Here is a 15,914-nt window from a genome sequence, read left to right as displayed (position 1 = left end):
CTAGAAAGCCAGGAGTGACGCAAATCTAGTAACCCAGATAAAGATAGAGAGGGAGAGAAGGGAGAAAGAGGGTGTTGGAGATTCAAGGTTATGGCTAGAGAAAGGTTGAGGAAAGGGTCCACGTGGAGGGGATTTATTTGAAAGGGTATTTCTTTTTTTTTTTTTTGTCAAAGACTTCGACTACGAAACAAAGTTGGAGTTTGGAGAAGATGAGGTAAGTAGTTGGGGATGAGGAAGGGCACAGAGTTGCATCCAGTCGAAAAGGTTGCTGGAGGTGACGAGGCGAGCACGAAGCGACACCAAACACACACACACACATGGAATTACCTTCCCATTGGACAGGGGAGCTGCTTGGACAGAAGTGGTTGGGTCTTCGAAGAACAACAGGCCCTGCCTTGACCTTTTTTTTTGTCACAAGCTCAGCTCAGCTCAGCTCATGATTAATACCTTGCAAGAGTGTCTGTCTGGTCAGAGAGAAAGCTGCAACAATATCCGGACGCGAACATGACACAGCTAGTAAGACACTGTGTGGCAGAGGGGTAACACCTACCACGACAAAATGGCAGAAGGGCATTCTAGAACCCAGAGGAGGCCCAAGACAGGGCGTTTTGGGGGGGAAGGGGACTTGCGAGGAGCAGGGGCGATGAACCAAAAAAAAAATAAAAGTTCTAGATGTAGCGGAGCAAGGATGACGTTGATCTGGACGTGTGGGAGAGGTGGGGCAACCATGCTGGGCTACTACCTAGTACCAGTGGTAAGACACTTCCTGCAGCCAGCGCCTGACGACACGAACAGCTGCAATTTCCGGCGAATGACAGCGCTGAACGCAGCTTTTGACACCTGGAGCTCGATCGACGGCGTCATGTCGATAATTCGAAATTGTCTTAGTCACCCGCTGCACAATAAGGTTGCCCAAAGACTGGATGAAATGACACCATAACTTGTGGTCTACTGCATCCCGCTATCTGCCAAGGGGTGCGGGCAAGGTAGGTAAGGTCGTGTCAGTCTCATCTGAAGTATCATTTTTTTCTTTTTTTTTCTCTTTTCTTATGCCACATGCGCTGCAGAATTGAGCCCAGTGTCTGTGTTTTTATTATCAAACCAAATAATCGAATCCTTACCTTAGACTTGGTTGTGTTTTCCCTCACCGCCAATTAAGCTGGTTCAGTCATCCATTCCCCTTGAATGCGGCCCCAAATCAAGATACCAAGCTCGTCCTGACAGGGCTCTATGCCGAGTTCCTGGAACCAGATTACGTAGTGCTCTTGGAGGGGCATAACAAGGTCAGCCAGTGAGGTGTGCCCAATTCAGCATGAGCTGCCCCTCCAATTGCTGACCATATGTGTGTATTCTATCCGGCGATTAGCCGGAGACGGCTTAAGCCACATTCGGCACTCGTTCACGTGGCCAACTGTATGCAAAGAAAGCTTGAGCAAAACAGCTGTATGCTTTAATATTTGGAGATAGCAAGATTCTAAGGCATACATGAGTTATAAAGTAAAAATCGTTTAGTGCCTCAATGATGGGTGTAAACTGTAAACAAGTGAGGCTGCTGGGATAATCAAGTGGAAAGGTCGCTAGACTATCGAAACAGGCGCTGGCTCAGAACACTCGTCGGATTCTGGAGCCAACAAATATGATATTTTCAAGCTTCCTTTCTTCTTCTCATCCTCCGCTCACCCATCCGTCTTATCAGTGGTCCTCGGGGCTGCCGTTCCGGGTGATGTCCGCTATGTGTGAGCCGGGAGAAGTGGAGTCTACCGGCTGAAGCCCGGCAAAATTTCATCGGCGATAAGATAAGACTGGGAAAATGATCCTTGGCCGGCCTCGAGATTTTTTTTTTTCGACGGCTTCGTAGGCTCGCTCGACGAAACGCATCCTTGAGCAGGCATCGTACCAGTAGCCCACAAATGCTTGCTGCCACAATGCCTCACTCAGAGCAAGAAGGGCCTTTGGTCAAGCGACAGAAACTCAATGTCGCTTCCAAGCCCTCATCGGCCTTGCGCCAGTCGTCCCGCATCTTTGCGCCTTTCCGGGTATGTCGCTATACTTCATCGTTGTCCTATACGCTACAAATCTTGCTAACATGCTCGCCTTCTAGACGGTCGGCCTAGTATCGCCGACGAATACGCCCTTCACTTCGATTCCCATGGGAAAGACGACGTTTCAGATCACCACTTCCGTCGGTCGAGCCCTGCAGACTTACGACCTGAAGAGGGGTCTGAACCTGGTCTTCGTTACTCGCCCGCAAACCCCAGCCGACATAACCGCAACGCTCGCCTGGAAAGACAAGGTTTTCGCAGCCTGGGGTGATGGAGGAAAGGGAGAGAAGCAGGGTCTTTGGGCCTACAAGCGTGGAAAGAAGGTCGACGAGCTCGAGCTCCCCGCTGACCTCGACGAGCCTATTCAGCAGATCTTAATTTTTGGTTCATGGATCGTCGGGTGCGCCGTAACAAGGCTCGAGATCTGGAAATCAGCTACCTTTGAGCATTACACCACCCTCCACACTATGGCCGGCAAGAAGGGCGATAATGAGATCACCGGCGGCGTCACTAACATGCCTACCTATCTCAACAAGATCTTCGTTGGTCGTAAGGATGGTTGGGTCGAAATCTGGAATGTCAGCACCGGAAAGCTGATTTACACCGTTCTTCCCCCGACTCCCGATTGCGGCTCCGTCACTTGCCTGCAACCTTCTCCGGCACTGTCCCTGCTCGCAATTGCCTACGCTAATGGCACCCTTGTCATTCAGAACATCTTGACCGACAAGCCCGTTATTCAAGTAAAGGCCGGTCACGACGATGAGCCAGTCACCTCCATCTCCTTCAGAACCGACGGTATGGGAGCGGGCCACGATGGTAGGAAAGATGGCGTCATGGCTACTGCCACGACTGCAACTGGAGACGTTACTTTCTGGGACCTCAACAACGGTGGCCGTGTCATGGGTGTTCTGCGTAGCGCTCACAACCCTCCCTCAACCGGTGGCCCATTGGTCCGCGGAGGTGTCAGCAAGGTCGAGTTCCTGCCAGGACAACCCGTCGTTGTCACGAGTGGACGCGACAACGCTTTGAAGACTTGGATCTTTGACGAGACTCCATTCTCAGCCATTCCCCGTATTCTGCATGAGCGCAGTGGACACGCCGCTCCTGTCAAGTGCTTGCAGTTCTTGCCCTCCGACTTTGACGGAGCCGATGCCGGCAACAAGTGGCTTCTTAGCGGTGGTCAGGACCGCAGCCTTTGGGGCTGGAGTATGCGACGGGATGGCCAGAGCACCGAGCTCAGCCAGGGCAACATTAGGAAGAAGGCGAAAAAGAGCGGTATCCTGTCTGCCAAGGCTCTCGCACGAGGACCTACGACCACTCTGGAGGACCTCAAGGCTCCTGAGATTACGGCCATTGCCAGCTCCCTCAACCGTGATGGTGGCATGGGTGCCTTGCCCGGCAACCAGCCAATCTGGCAGAAGCGCAGGGACACCAAGAAGCAGCAGGATGCCGAGATCAGCGGAATGACCGGTTGGGAAAGTGTTGTGACGGCACACAAAGACGACGCTTACGCCCGTACGTGGTTCTGGGGTCGCAAGAGGGCTGGTCGCTGGGCTTTCCCGACAGGTGATGGTTCCAACGTTTCCACCATTGCCATGAGCCCTTGCGGTACCTTTGCACTGGTTGGTTCGGTCGAGGGAGGCCTCGACATGTACAACCTGCAATCCGGCCTTCACCGCCAACGATTCCCTTCCAAGCTCACCCCTGCGCAGGCCAGGCAGCTGAAGCTGCAGCAGTTGAAGCAGGCAGACAATGTCATTCAACTCCAGGCCGAGGCAGACACCGGCTTTGCCGCTGGCACGGGCAGGCATACCAAGGCGGTGACGGGTATCGTTGTCGACTCGATGAACAAGAACGTCATCTCATGCTCGCTGGACGGCAAGATCAAGTTCTGGGACTTCTTGACCGGCAAGCTGGTGCACCAGATCAACTGGGCGCCCATGGCCGCCATCACCGGCTGCAGATACCACGCAGCGAACGATCTCATGGTCTTCGCTTGCGACGACAACTCGATCCGCGTCGTCGACCTCGAGACCAAGCGCACCATCAGAGAATTCTGGGGCTGCCAGGGCGCCATCAACGACTTCTGCTTCTCCAACGACGGCCGCTGGATCATCGCTGCCTCCCAGGACTGTGTCGTGAGGATATGGGACCTGCCCACCAGCCATCTCATCGACGCCATCCGCCTTGAGAAGCCCTGCACCGCGCTCGCCATGTCCTCCACTGGCGAGTACCTCGCCGCCACGGTCGAGAACGAGCTCGGCGTCGCCATCTGGACCAACAAGTCCCTCTTCACCCACGTGCCCACGCGCCAGGTGTCGGACAAGGAGGCAGCACTGCTCACCGGCCCCACGACGTCCGGCGAGGGCGGCGAGGGTCTTCTGGAGGCGGCGTTCAACGAGGAAGACGCCGACGCCGAGGACGAGACCGTTGTCGCGCCGACCATCGACCAGCTCAGCGCGGAGCTCACAACGCTCAGTTTGGTTCCCAAGAGCCGCTGGCAGACGCTGCTCCACCTGGACCTCATCAAGCAGCGCAACAAGCCGACAGATGCGCCCAAGGCGCCGGAGAAGGCGCCATTCTTCCTCCCGTCTGTTGGCGCGGGCAAGCAACCATCGAACCTGATCGAGGCCGCCACCACCGAAGGCGATGCCGCGGCGACAGAGTCCAAATCCCGCATCACAAAGCTCGAGCGCGGCCGCATGCAAGAGGTTTTCACGAGCAAGCTTGCCGACGGCGCCGCTTCAGGCGACTGTAAGACACCTATCCCCCACATTTCAAAAAAAAAAAAAAAAAAAAAAAAGATTTGTACATTTGCTAACTACGACGCAGTCGATGACTTCATCACCCATCTCAAGTCCCTCTCCCCTTCAACCGCAGACCTCGAGCTTCGCTCTCTCAGCCCCGAAGACGGCGGTCTGCTGAACTTCATCCGCGCGCTCACCAGCCGCCTGACCGCTCGCCGCGACTACGAGCTGGTCCAGGCCTGGATGACGGTCTTCTTGAGGCTCCACTTCGACCTCGTCATGGCCGATCAGGAGCTGTTGGAGGCTCTCGGCGAGTGGAAGGCCCGACAGGAGCGCGAGGCTGGACGATTAGACGATCTCGTCGGTTACTGCAGCGGTGTTGTTTCCTTCCTCCGAAGTCCCCGGACGTAAGGTGGTGGTTGTGTGGACGTGTGTGTTCATTTTGTATTCACGGTGTTGTATGAGCTGGGGACGACGGACGTTGAGAAGAACAGCGGCCATGAAATACGTGGAGGATGACAGGCAGCGCGCGCGGCAGATGAGCTTGCTTACATTAATTCAATACCCAAAAGTTTCAAGGGCAACCAGTGCAGCACTTGTTTTTTTTATTTTGTGACCTTTCAGAACAGCCATGATGACAGAACATAGCATCAGGGGGCGTCACTGCGAGCCTGCAGGCAAGAGGTCTCAAAAGAATTGGGCAACCAGGTGATTCGTAGTCGAGCATTTGCTGTTAACAGGTCTAAGAGAGCGAGAGCGTTTATCTCAAAATGGATGTCAGTCCCAGGCGTAATACTACTCATTTTGCCATCATCAGCAGAGGCACACAAAGAGTTGCTAGTTTAATTTTGTAAAGGGTTCGATCAGATTTTCTAGTTGACATAGACACGTACGTGTGTTAAGCATATTATTAGAGCGCAAAGAATAGCAGAATAGTATCTAAGATTGTCTAGGCTTTTGGGTTACTGCAGGATTTACTTCGATCAGCGTGATCTAGGGGCGGGAAGTTTAAAGAATCGCGGGAGATCCGGGATGAACAACTCGGATAACATGAGGCAAACGATTTCGAGAACATGTTCAAAGGCTTGTAGTCTTTGTTGGTAGTGGTTAACACCAGCCTTGCGATGCTCTGGCGGGTGGTACCGTCCAACGCCTGTTCCGAAATGCCAACATTCTATTGCTGCTATAAACACTGTAGCCTCCCTTCCAAAGTTTGATGTTCTAGAGCAGGATCTTAAGGCTCTGGGGTAAGAGTAGCTAAAGCCATGCTTCTTTCGTCACAGCCTCTTCCCACGTGTTATATGGCACATCGGAGCCACAAATGATGCGGACATCACCTTTGCATTCACTCGACTGATGGCTTAGCGAGGTTTCCAGTCCATGCAAAGATACAAGGGCTAAAAAGGACATGCTTCACTTATACCAGTGACTTGGCCATTCGTTTCCCGCCCACCAGATGACCGAGATCAAGCAGACAGACACCCACCCTGCCCTGCACAACAAGTAGTAGTCAATAAATGTCTGGCCAAGAACACACAGCCCGCCGCAACCGCCCGCGTGACCACGCGCTCCACGATCTAGTCCCTTGGTATATATGCCCCATCGTCGTCCCTCTACCTCGCTCCTTGCCATCCCCCCGCGGCTTGGCAGCAATCTATCTACCGTATCACCCGTCGAGGACTCGTTCGGATAGGTTAGCCAGAGTTTACCGAGTGTGGAGGCGCAACTGCTATGCCCAGGCCTGCCCTTGCCCATATCGCCACTGCATTGTCTTCTAGTCAGAGCAAGTTGCAACGTCCTTAATCCCTGTTTAGCCAATTCTTCCTGAACCATTGCTCTGGGAGGGAGACCTCTGTGGTTTTACACTTCAAGTCACGCAGGGCATTATGTGCCTAGGCGGAGCCTAATACCCTTCTTTTCCCACTGCCTCGTGCAAGACATGGGAGGTACTAGTATACCAATGGGTCTATGTTTGCCGCAGGTGTAATCTGCATTCTCTCCCCTTCATCGCCTCTTTTCCACCGTTCGATTATTCATAAGCGTACTGATCCAAAGACCCCCCTCTGGAGAATCACAAGGACCATGACATCAAGCGGCATCTAACCGGCAACTCCACGCCACATTAGCCTACCTACGTACTCCATCCGCATCATCAAGTTCAGCACTAGCTGGGAAAAGCACTCATAGAACAATGCCCATGACTCCGGTTCACCCTCGCAGGACAAGGCCGTTTACCCTAGTCGCAATACGTGGGAAATTGTCCCGCACCGAGCACCCTCGATACTAAGTTACACCGACGTGACCACAGCACGCACAGAGACCCGTCACTAGTCCTCGGGCAACACGGTAACGCATTGCAACGTGGGTCTATTGGAAATTTGGTTCCTGAAAGTCAATTTTTCACCCCAGCAGCCCAGGCAAAAGGCCTCTCTAGCTCATGATCTGGGTGGTACCAATCCCGGTCGCTTCGGTGGCTTCGGTCCCTTCTGCGCCGAGACAGGGTGGCACTGGCATGCAGGTGGTCCGGGGTGTTCCTGGGGGGGGTTTTTCTGTGCCTGTGTGAGTCTTTGTGTTGTGTCTTTCGTGCGGAGAAATATCTACCTACCGCCTTTTTTTCTTTTCTTTTTTTTTACCCTTTCCCCAGTCTTGACTCTCCCCCGGACCTTCATCTCCAATGGAGGCGGGGACCCCGCTTGTTGTCGTCTACTCCAATTGGCGAATGGCTGCAAATGAATTCACCCACACCAATCCGGACCTCATTTCTCCACGCTGGCATGGCTGTCCCTGTCTTTTGCCCACCCATCACGAGCGGTAAACCAGACGAACTGCCTGTTTGTTCCCCGCATCTCATTCGTTTTCTCCCGGTCTTCCTTACCTCTTTCGTTCCCCAGGTTCGAAAGATGGCCTCGTGCGGGGGAGTTCCTGGGGTTCGCAAAATAACAAACGGACATGGGAGCTATCCGAGGTCCCCCATGATGGGATGAATGGAACCCTAAGAGACCGCCGTCCATATAAATAAGAGGCCTCATAACTCGTTTCCCTTCGTCCTCGAGTCTAGTTGCTGGTCAGGCACGCGACGAGTCCGGCGAGTCGAGCTGTCCCCCTTTCTCTTAGACCTCATCCGTTCCTGAAAGATCAAAAGTGAGCGAGATAAAAGTGAGTGAAATCACCACAAATCCTCACTATGCGCGTCTCTTCCCTCCGTCAGGCGGCCTTGGGCGCAGCCCTCGCTGCCGTCCCGGCTGCCGCGGTCCTCAACGCAACTGAGACCTCCAACCGCCTCATCATTGCCAACGACCGCCTCTATGCCGCCATCTCCAAGCCCGGTGGCTCCGTCGTCGAGCTCACCCTCGACGGCGTCAACCTCCTCGGTACGCCGTCCGGAAGCACCGGTAAGGGCCCTTACCTGGACTGCTACTGCACTCCCGAGGGCTTCTGGACTCCCGGAAACGTCGCCCCGACCTTCGAGCTCTACAAAGGTACCGACTCCTCGGGCACCCCCTACGGCGGTGTCAAGATGTCCGACACCTACGCCTCGACGGGCCAGGTTCTCGAGCAGTACTGGTTCCTCCGCGAGGGCGAGACCGGTCTGCACATGTTCAGCCGTGTCGCCTACCACAACGAGGAGAAGCCCTTCCTCCGCAACCTCCAGGAGCTGCGGACGCTCTTCCGTCCCAACGATCCCATGTGGACTCACCTCCTGACGAACCCCACGCAGTACGCGCCCCTGCCGTCCAAGGAAGCCGTCTCGAAGCAGGTCGTCGTCCAGGACGCCACCTGGTACCTCGGCAACACCCCCGAGGACGCCTACGTCAAGCAGGAGGCCGACTGGTTCACAAAGTACACTTTCCAGGACACCTGGCGCGACATTGACGCCTACGGCATGTTCGCCGACGGCTCCAAGACGGCCGATGGCTCTACCTTTGGCGCGTGGATGGTCTTCAACACCCGCGACACCTACTTCGGCGGCCCGCTGCACTCCGACCTGACGGTCGACGGCATCGTGTACAACTACATCTCTTCCAACCACCATGGCGACCAGACCCCCAACATCACCAACGGCTTCGACCGCACCTTCGGTCCTCAATACTACCACTTCAACCGCGCCCCTGCCGGCACTGACATCCTCGAGCTGCACGCCGACGCTGCCAAGCTGGCCAACCCCGAGTGGAACGCCGCCTTCTACGACGATATCGCCCACCTTGTGCCCAACTACGTGCCCTCTAGCAAGCGCACGACTTGGAAGCTTCACGTCGACCTTCCCCAGGGTGCCAAGAAGCCCATTGCCGTGCTCGCCCAGAACGGCGTCGACTTCCAGGACAACGTTTTCGACACCAAGGCCTACCAGTACTGGACTGACATTGATGCCGAGGGATACGCGACGATCCCCCGCGTCAAGGAGGGCACCTACCGCCTGACCATCTACGCCGATGGCATCTTTGGCCAGTACATCAAGGAAGACGTCCAGGTCGTCGCCGGCAAGGTGCAGACCACTCATGCGCGCTGGCGTGAGGAGACCGCTGGTAACGAGGTCTTCCGTATCGGCACGCCTGACAAGAGCTCTGGCGAGTACCGCCACGGATACGAGCGCGACGAGACCAAGCCCCTGAAGCCCGAGGAGTACCGCATCTACTGGGCGCGGTACGACTTCCCCAAGGAGTTCCCCGAAGGTGTGCACTTCAAGGTCGGCGAGAGCGACCCCGCCAAGGACCTCAACTACGTCCACTGGGCCGCCTTTGGTGGAAAGGGCAACTCTATCCGCCCCGAGATGTACCTCGGCGACGGCAACGTAAACAACTGGACGTTGACCTTCGACCTCGAGCAGTCCCAGGTTGAGTGGAAGCGTTACGCAACCTTCACGGTCCAGCTGGCCGGCGCGAAGACGGCCGCGGGTAACACGGACGTGTTCAACGCCAGCGAGCCGCACTCCAACCTGAAGTACACTGTCAACGTCAACGGCAAGGACCTGGAGCCGTGGGTGATCCCCTACCACCACAGCAGCTCCTGCGCCGTGCGTTCCGCCGTCATCTGCTACAACATCGCCAACAAGTTTGTCTTTGACTCCAAGCTGCTCAAGGCAGGCCAGAACGAGATTGTTTTGAGCTTGCCTTACGGGGGCAAGAACTACGAGAGCGCGGTTCTCCCTGAGCCCGTCTACGTGCAGTACGATGCGCTGAGACTGGAGATCAAGTAGAGGGTTTCAGTAGTACAGATTAGAGCACAGTAATTTAATAAAGTTCCGTCAAAGACACTTACTTTCTAGAAACTCTACATGTGAATTTTTTGGTTGCGTGAAGGAGTCGGACTCCGTTAACGGTTTGATGGGGAGAGGCTGAGTCCAACGGGGACGAGACGAAAAGTGTGGTCAGATCAAAAGCTGGTTTCACAACTGTTCTGGACAGAATATAATGCTCTGAGGCTGGGCCTGCATACGTCCGAACGAACAGCAAGACGTGTAGCAAGTCTCTCTTCTTTTTTTTTTTTTTGTCTTCGCCAGAAGGGGTCCAGGGGCATGTTTGGACGTAGAATCTGGTTCAGACTTTGAGCGTCGCATAGAAGTGGAATTTCTGTATCTTGTGTCGATCGCGTACCCAGAAAAATAGTACTTCAGCTGCTCAAGGTCAACATCGAATTTCGGATCTCCGTGGCGGGAAAAATATTGGCAATAGTAAAAAATTGATGAGCGATATTTCACAAGCCGACGCATTAGCACGAGATCGAGATGTAGCGTAGCACCGCGTCCAAGACTTCCGAGTGGTCCCAAAGTTGGCTCTGTTTCGAAGCGTTTTGTTACCGTTGCAGTCATACAAATATTAGCTCTTAGTGGTCTGGGCCGGATAGCAAAAGCCGGCCTTGGTGAAAGTTACACTCGGAACCCGGCCGAGTCCTCGAAAGGCGATTGTTGCGTCAATAGAAACATCGATTCTGAGTCAAATGAAGGCTCCGTCATTCGACTTACCGCTTTCAAGAGCTGAGGCTTACGATCAGGAGATTTGTCTTGGCTGGGCGTAACGCGGCCACACATTTGCGGAGAATAACATAGCCCTCATGCATGCAAGTTTGTAGTGCGGGACAGTAGGCAGTCGTAGGATTCAGCATGCCGATGTTGTGCCGCCATATGCCGTGGATTGCTGAGCTGTTCGTGATTGCTGGCCATGCAGCCACCATGATGGGGAGAGAGTCAGCAGCAGCTAGGCCATTTGAGCAACAGATCGCCAGTATGTCGGTGTCTTGTGTGCCTAGAATGACAGCGGGCAAGGCTGCTTCATCTCCACTGCACGCTATTGGAGTTGTTCCTGACTCCGGCGTTCCCCAACGAGGGAGTGATCATCAGCGGCGACGGGTGAGGCTGGTGCGGCACATGGCTGTTGTTGTGCCTTGGACTTCAGTGCCAGGGCGCGAAATCAAGTCCGCAAAATCCTTCCTCCACAACGAGCATGCGGCCGGGAATAGTAACAGCAACAATCTCGTCATCGCGACGATAGGAAGAAGGTTGGGCAGCATCAATCAGTGCTGCCTAGATAAGGTTGAACGACAACGTGCCGAATGGGCACGCCTGTCTTGGGAAAGCCATTGAAGGATGGCGGATTTCAATCCCTTCTCATCTGGGGTAGCGTGAGTTTGCTGAGTCCGTCAGGTACAAAACTAAACAAGGCTTCATAGAGGCTGAACCGTGATGTGATGTCACATCGCCGTCGCTCTCTGCCTAGGTCACCAGGCTACTACCGCTGTAGCTGTGTCATGTCTAGCCAACGCAAGAATGAGTAGGAAGATGCCGGTGAATCTGAAAGGGAAAGAGTAGCTTGGATGCGACGATGATCAGAGGCTTTGGCAACTGAAATCAGGTCTGGACAATACCGCAGTCAACTTCACCCTGTGCTGAGTGCTGTCTGCAAGGGAATCCTGGCAGTGTCCCGCTGCCCGGTTTACATAATACTACGAGAAGGTAGTCCACCACCCCTCGGTACCGGGGTGGCACTGATTGCTCCGGTGGCCCTGCGGGCACCTTCTGGCGTTTTGCATGTCAAGGCAATTTTGATCTGGTCCTCGAAACAAAGCGAGCCCTGGCATTGTCTTGACCCTGCCTCTCAGGAGAAGAAGCGGAGGGGTAAAAGAAAAACTCTTTCGGAGTTCTCCACTGCATTAAGGATCTGCCTCTGCGCCGCTTCCATGGGAAATAAGCAGCTGTCAAGCGTTGAATCAAACGCATGAACACCAGGCCATGGTTATTGGGAATTCTGGGGATTCTTGGGGATGAGTCGACGTCTTGAGTTGGTTGTTTGCCGAGCTGAACAAAGTACTCCATGGTCTTTGTGTCAAAGTACTTTGGACGAGAGTCAGGCCAAGTCCAGCTTGTTGGGATGTCAACGTCATGCTTGATGTCGATACTAAATGCAGCCGGCATGTAGTTCGGTTATACGACCGATCATTGTTCGCAAGTATACAAGCTGATCCCATAAACGACGGTCCTACGTTGATGGCAACGAATTAGTCAATAGAGAATGTGCGCTGATGAGAATGCAGTAATGTTGTACGATGACGGACAAGATGACCATTGACGATACAAGGTGCTGGATGTTGAATGTTGTGCAACAACAACAACGAAAAAAAAAAAAAAAACAGAATGAATGCAAGGCTGAATCATGGAATAGTATCACGGCAGTTGGAGGTGGAGGTTAAGCTAGTGCTACTTCCATCTTTGGAACAACTTGTCGAGTACATCCCCTTTCACCCTTAGGGGAAGAGAGACCCAGACAGCAGGAGCCTCAGGTGCCTGGACAGGACGAAGGACGGACCCACACGTGGCTGTGCGCTGCCGGTTAGGGGGTGATGGGGTTCCCTGTTAGGGGAAGGTGGCACATTTTCAGCCCTTGAAGCCCTTGAAGGCCCATTGAGCCCCTGGTCATAGCACCCTTGGCTAAGGGCCGGATGCCGATCGACTGGTTCGTCACAAGTACCTTATCGCCCGATAAGAGGTACGTACCTGTCCCGTTTGGGTGTTGGCACCTGGAACTCATTGGCACCCATGGCAGCTTGGCTGGTCCAAACCTCTGCGTCCCGCCAACACAGCATAACGTACAATCTTGTCTGAAACACCATCTACCACCAGTCATCGTTTTTCGAAAGCTCAGCTTCTAAGCTCCTTTACCAGTAAACGACGGCGCTTACCAGAATCGTGCCCACGACCAGGACCAGCATTGGTTGCCGTGCTTTTTCCCCTCCCCTTTTTTTTATTTTTATTTCTTTGCTCTTGGACTCTCTGCTCTGACAGAGCAGCTAGAACACACAGAGAAGAAAGACCCAGAAAACCCTACTCGCGCTTTGCCCTTCTCGTCACCATCTCGTCTTAAGACCCATGGTCTAGAGACAACCACTTGAATACAACCCACCGAGGATTGACCCCTGACTGTGATCTTCTCCCTGGCTTCCCGGGCGGCCCCTGCCAGGGCGCAGCGGCTTGTGGTGCGCTGGCTCGACAAGAAAGCAACTCCTGATGTCGACTTCAGATGAAGCCTTGTTTTGTTTTGTGCTTGTTTCTAGGCTGCGAGAAAAGACGCTGGCAAAAAGGATCATGGCGCGGTCATCATGGCAGGATCCAGAGCCCGCCTGCTTTTGCATATCCTCCACCTCTCCCCATCTTCATGTCGCTGACACGTCTTCCTCTTCCTTCACTCGTGAAGTATCTTGTTCTCACCCCATCGTCACTGATACCTTGACATCCAGTTCCAAATTCAGCTCTAGCTTCCCACTTCTCCAGGTTCCTTGTGCCCAGCAGATTGGCGTCCAGGATCAGCGTCACCATCTCTCCTTTACGCCTTGTCCGTACCCGCTCTCGCACCCGCCGCACACTCGCCCTCTCCATTGTTGTCGTTGTGCTGGTCCACCTGTTCGGAGGAAGACTGGACAGGGGGCACATGGACCGGAACCCTCGTCCGCTCCTGGTATATTTAACATCCCGGTCGTTCTTTGCCGGTGGTGGCGCCTCGTTGCTCTGGCCATCGCAGCTAATACTTATATCCTCCTCCTCCACTCTCGCTCTTCCGACTTGAGAAGAGAAGGAGAAACACCAAAAAGTTTCGGCTCATTACTTGCCTCTATACACTTAATAATCATCAATATGGTCGCCAACCTCGGCAGTTTGGCTGCCCGCGCAGTCTTCCTCATGTCTACTCGCCCCATCACCCAAAGGGCAGACGCTGCGACTTACACCACCAATGCCATCGCCGCCATCAACACCCTCCAGAACACATGGTACAACATCGGAACCGGTCTCTGGGACGAAGCTTGGTGGAACAGCGCCAACGTCTTCACAACCCTTGCCGAGTTTGGAGACCTGAACCGCGACGCTGCCAACCAGCTCAACATCGGTGGCATTCTGAAGAACACTTTTGACCAGGCCCAGAAGACCACGGCATCGGTCTCCAAGTCTATGAACGCTGCCGGCCTTGTCACGTCTTCCTACGCCATCTTCAAACGCGACGTCCCCATGATCAAGGGCCGCCAGTTCAGCGCTCAGGGCTTTCCAAACTTCATCAACGAGTTTTACGACGATGAGGGCTGGTGGGCGCTCGGCCTCATCCGCGCGTACGACATTACTGGCGACAATGAGTACTTCGACATGGCCGTGCGCATTTTCGCCGATATGAAGACCGGCGGCAACACCAACTGCAACGGCGGTATTTACTGGAATAAGGATCGCAAGTATGTCAACGCTATTGCCAACGAGCTCTACCTCGCTGTCGCTGCCTCGCTGGCCAACCGAGACCCCAGCAACAAGGACTACCTGAACATTGCTACGTCTCAGTGGTCGTGGTTCAAGGCCAGCGGCATGATTAACAAAGACGGAACCATTAACGATGGCCTTGACGGCGATTGCAAGAACAACGGCGCCAACGTGTGGTCTTACAACCAGGGCGTCGTCCTTGGCGGCCTCGTCGAGCTCAGCCGTGCTACGGGCGATACGTCGGTTCTCACAGATGCTGCCAACATCGCCAAGGCTGCCATCAAGGCGCTCAGCGATGACAACGGGGTCCTGCATGACACCTGCGAGCCCAGCTGCGGTTCCGACGGTAACCAGTTCAAGGGCATCTTCGTGCGCAACCTGCGATACCTGCACGCGGTCGCGCCCCAGAGCGAATTCAAAAACTTCCTCATCAAGAACGCCGACAGCAACTGGTCCAAGAACCGCGACAGCCAAGGCAAGCTTGGCGTTGTTTGGTCGGGCCCCGTCCAAGGCGTCTCCGGCCCGAGCCACAGTTCTGCTTTGGATTCCATCGTTGCCGCCATTGCCGTCGCGTAAATTAGACACTCTCAGATCACGGATTATTGGGCAAGGAGTTGGAAATTGGCCATCTTCATTTTTTATTTTTTATTTAGGATTCAACGGATGGCCCATGGGACACATTCATTTTCATCGGCGCAGGACATTGGGAGCGGATTAGACTGGATCGAAGATGGGATACCCTCTGACATGGACGCTCCTTTGGTGCCTGAATCAAGCACACAGTCTGAGCAGAGCATGGGGGTTTTGTTTATTGTTAATGACGACTCTAATGAGTAATGATACCACAGGTCCTTTGAGTAGTCGTTAGATACAGCCGGAAATGGCATCTCAATGGTAGTTTTGAATACAAGATGATGAACCACAACCCCCAACAGTCACCCAACATTGATTGAGTCAAGTCTGTGGTGCCTACCTAATGTCGACCAAGCCCTAGCTCCCGCATACCCAGAACATCAGATATTCAGGAGCAGGAGGAACCACGGACGTCGGCGACGAGGGTTGCAAGCATAAGGGTAGCAATGGCTGGGCTACTACGTAGAAGTGAAAGCCTTTTGGGTTTTGGGGAGTTTAGCCAAAAGGAGATCTCCCGACCGATCAATTTGTCGGGGCTGTGAACCGGCCAACCTATTTCTGGCTCAATGCTGATCGCTTCCGCTTTAAATTGCCCGAGAAGATCATTAGGAGATTTCCATGTTATGCGGGGGAAATTGAAATTGGAGCCTCCATCGCGAAGTGTTTACATGGGGGGGGCTTCTTTTTTTTCTTTTTTTTTTTCCCCCTTTCTCTTTCAGTTTAGGGGGGGGAGGAGAAAGGGATGGCATGGCAGGATATATAATGTTA

General features: G+C 54.0%; 3 protein-coding genes across 3 annotated transcripts; all 3 read left to right on the top strand.

Annotated features, from left to right (window-relative positions):
* Positions 1-1,910: 1,910 nt before the first annotated feature.
* On the top strand, positions 1,911-5,200 carry CTRU02_202356 (U3 small nucleolar RNA-associated protein 21-like protein; the record flags this gene model as incomplete). Its single annotated transcript, XM_036719763.1, has 3 exons — positions 1,911-2,036; positions 2,102-4,796; positions 4,875-5,200. 3 exons carry the CDS (start codon positions 1,911-1,913, stop codon positions 5,198-5,200), a joined length of 3,147 nt encoding a protein of 1,048 aa, XP_036588465.1.
* Positions 5,201-7,973: 2,773 nt separating this feature from the next.
* CTRU02_202355 (rhamnogalacturonate lyase) lies at positions 7,974-9,983 on the top strand (the record flags this gene model as incomplete). The annotated part of the gene is made up of 1 exon (XM_036719762.1): positions 7,974-9,983. The coding sequence occupies one exon, from the start codon at positions 7,974-7,976 to the stop codon at positions 9,981-9,983; it is 2,010 nt and encodes a 669-aa protein (XP_036588464.1).
* A 3,378-nt stretch (positions 9,984-13,361) lies between these two features.
* CTRU02_202354 (glycosyl hydrolase) lies at positions 13,362-15,089 on the top strand (the record flags this gene model as incomplete). Its single annotated transcript, XM_036719761.2, has 1 exon — positions 13,362-15,089. The coding sequence occupies one exon, from the start codon at positions 13,362-13,364 to the stop codon at positions 15,087-15,089; it is 1,728 nt and encodes a 575-aa protein (XP_036588463.2).
* Positions 15,090-15,914: the final 825 nt, after the last annotated feature.

Source organism: Colletotrichum truncatum, assembly GCF_014235925.2.
Source record: "Colletotrichum truncatum strain CMES1059 chromosome Unknown Contig_0001, whole genome shotgun sequence".
Classification (NCBI taxonomy): Eukaryota; Fungi; Ascomycota; class Sordariomycetes; order Glomerellales; family Glomerellaceae; genus Colletotrichum; species Colletotrichum truncatum.
The sequence above is the reverse complement of the archived record's forward strand: the minus strand, read 5'-3'. Positions and strand labels throughout refer to the sequence as shown.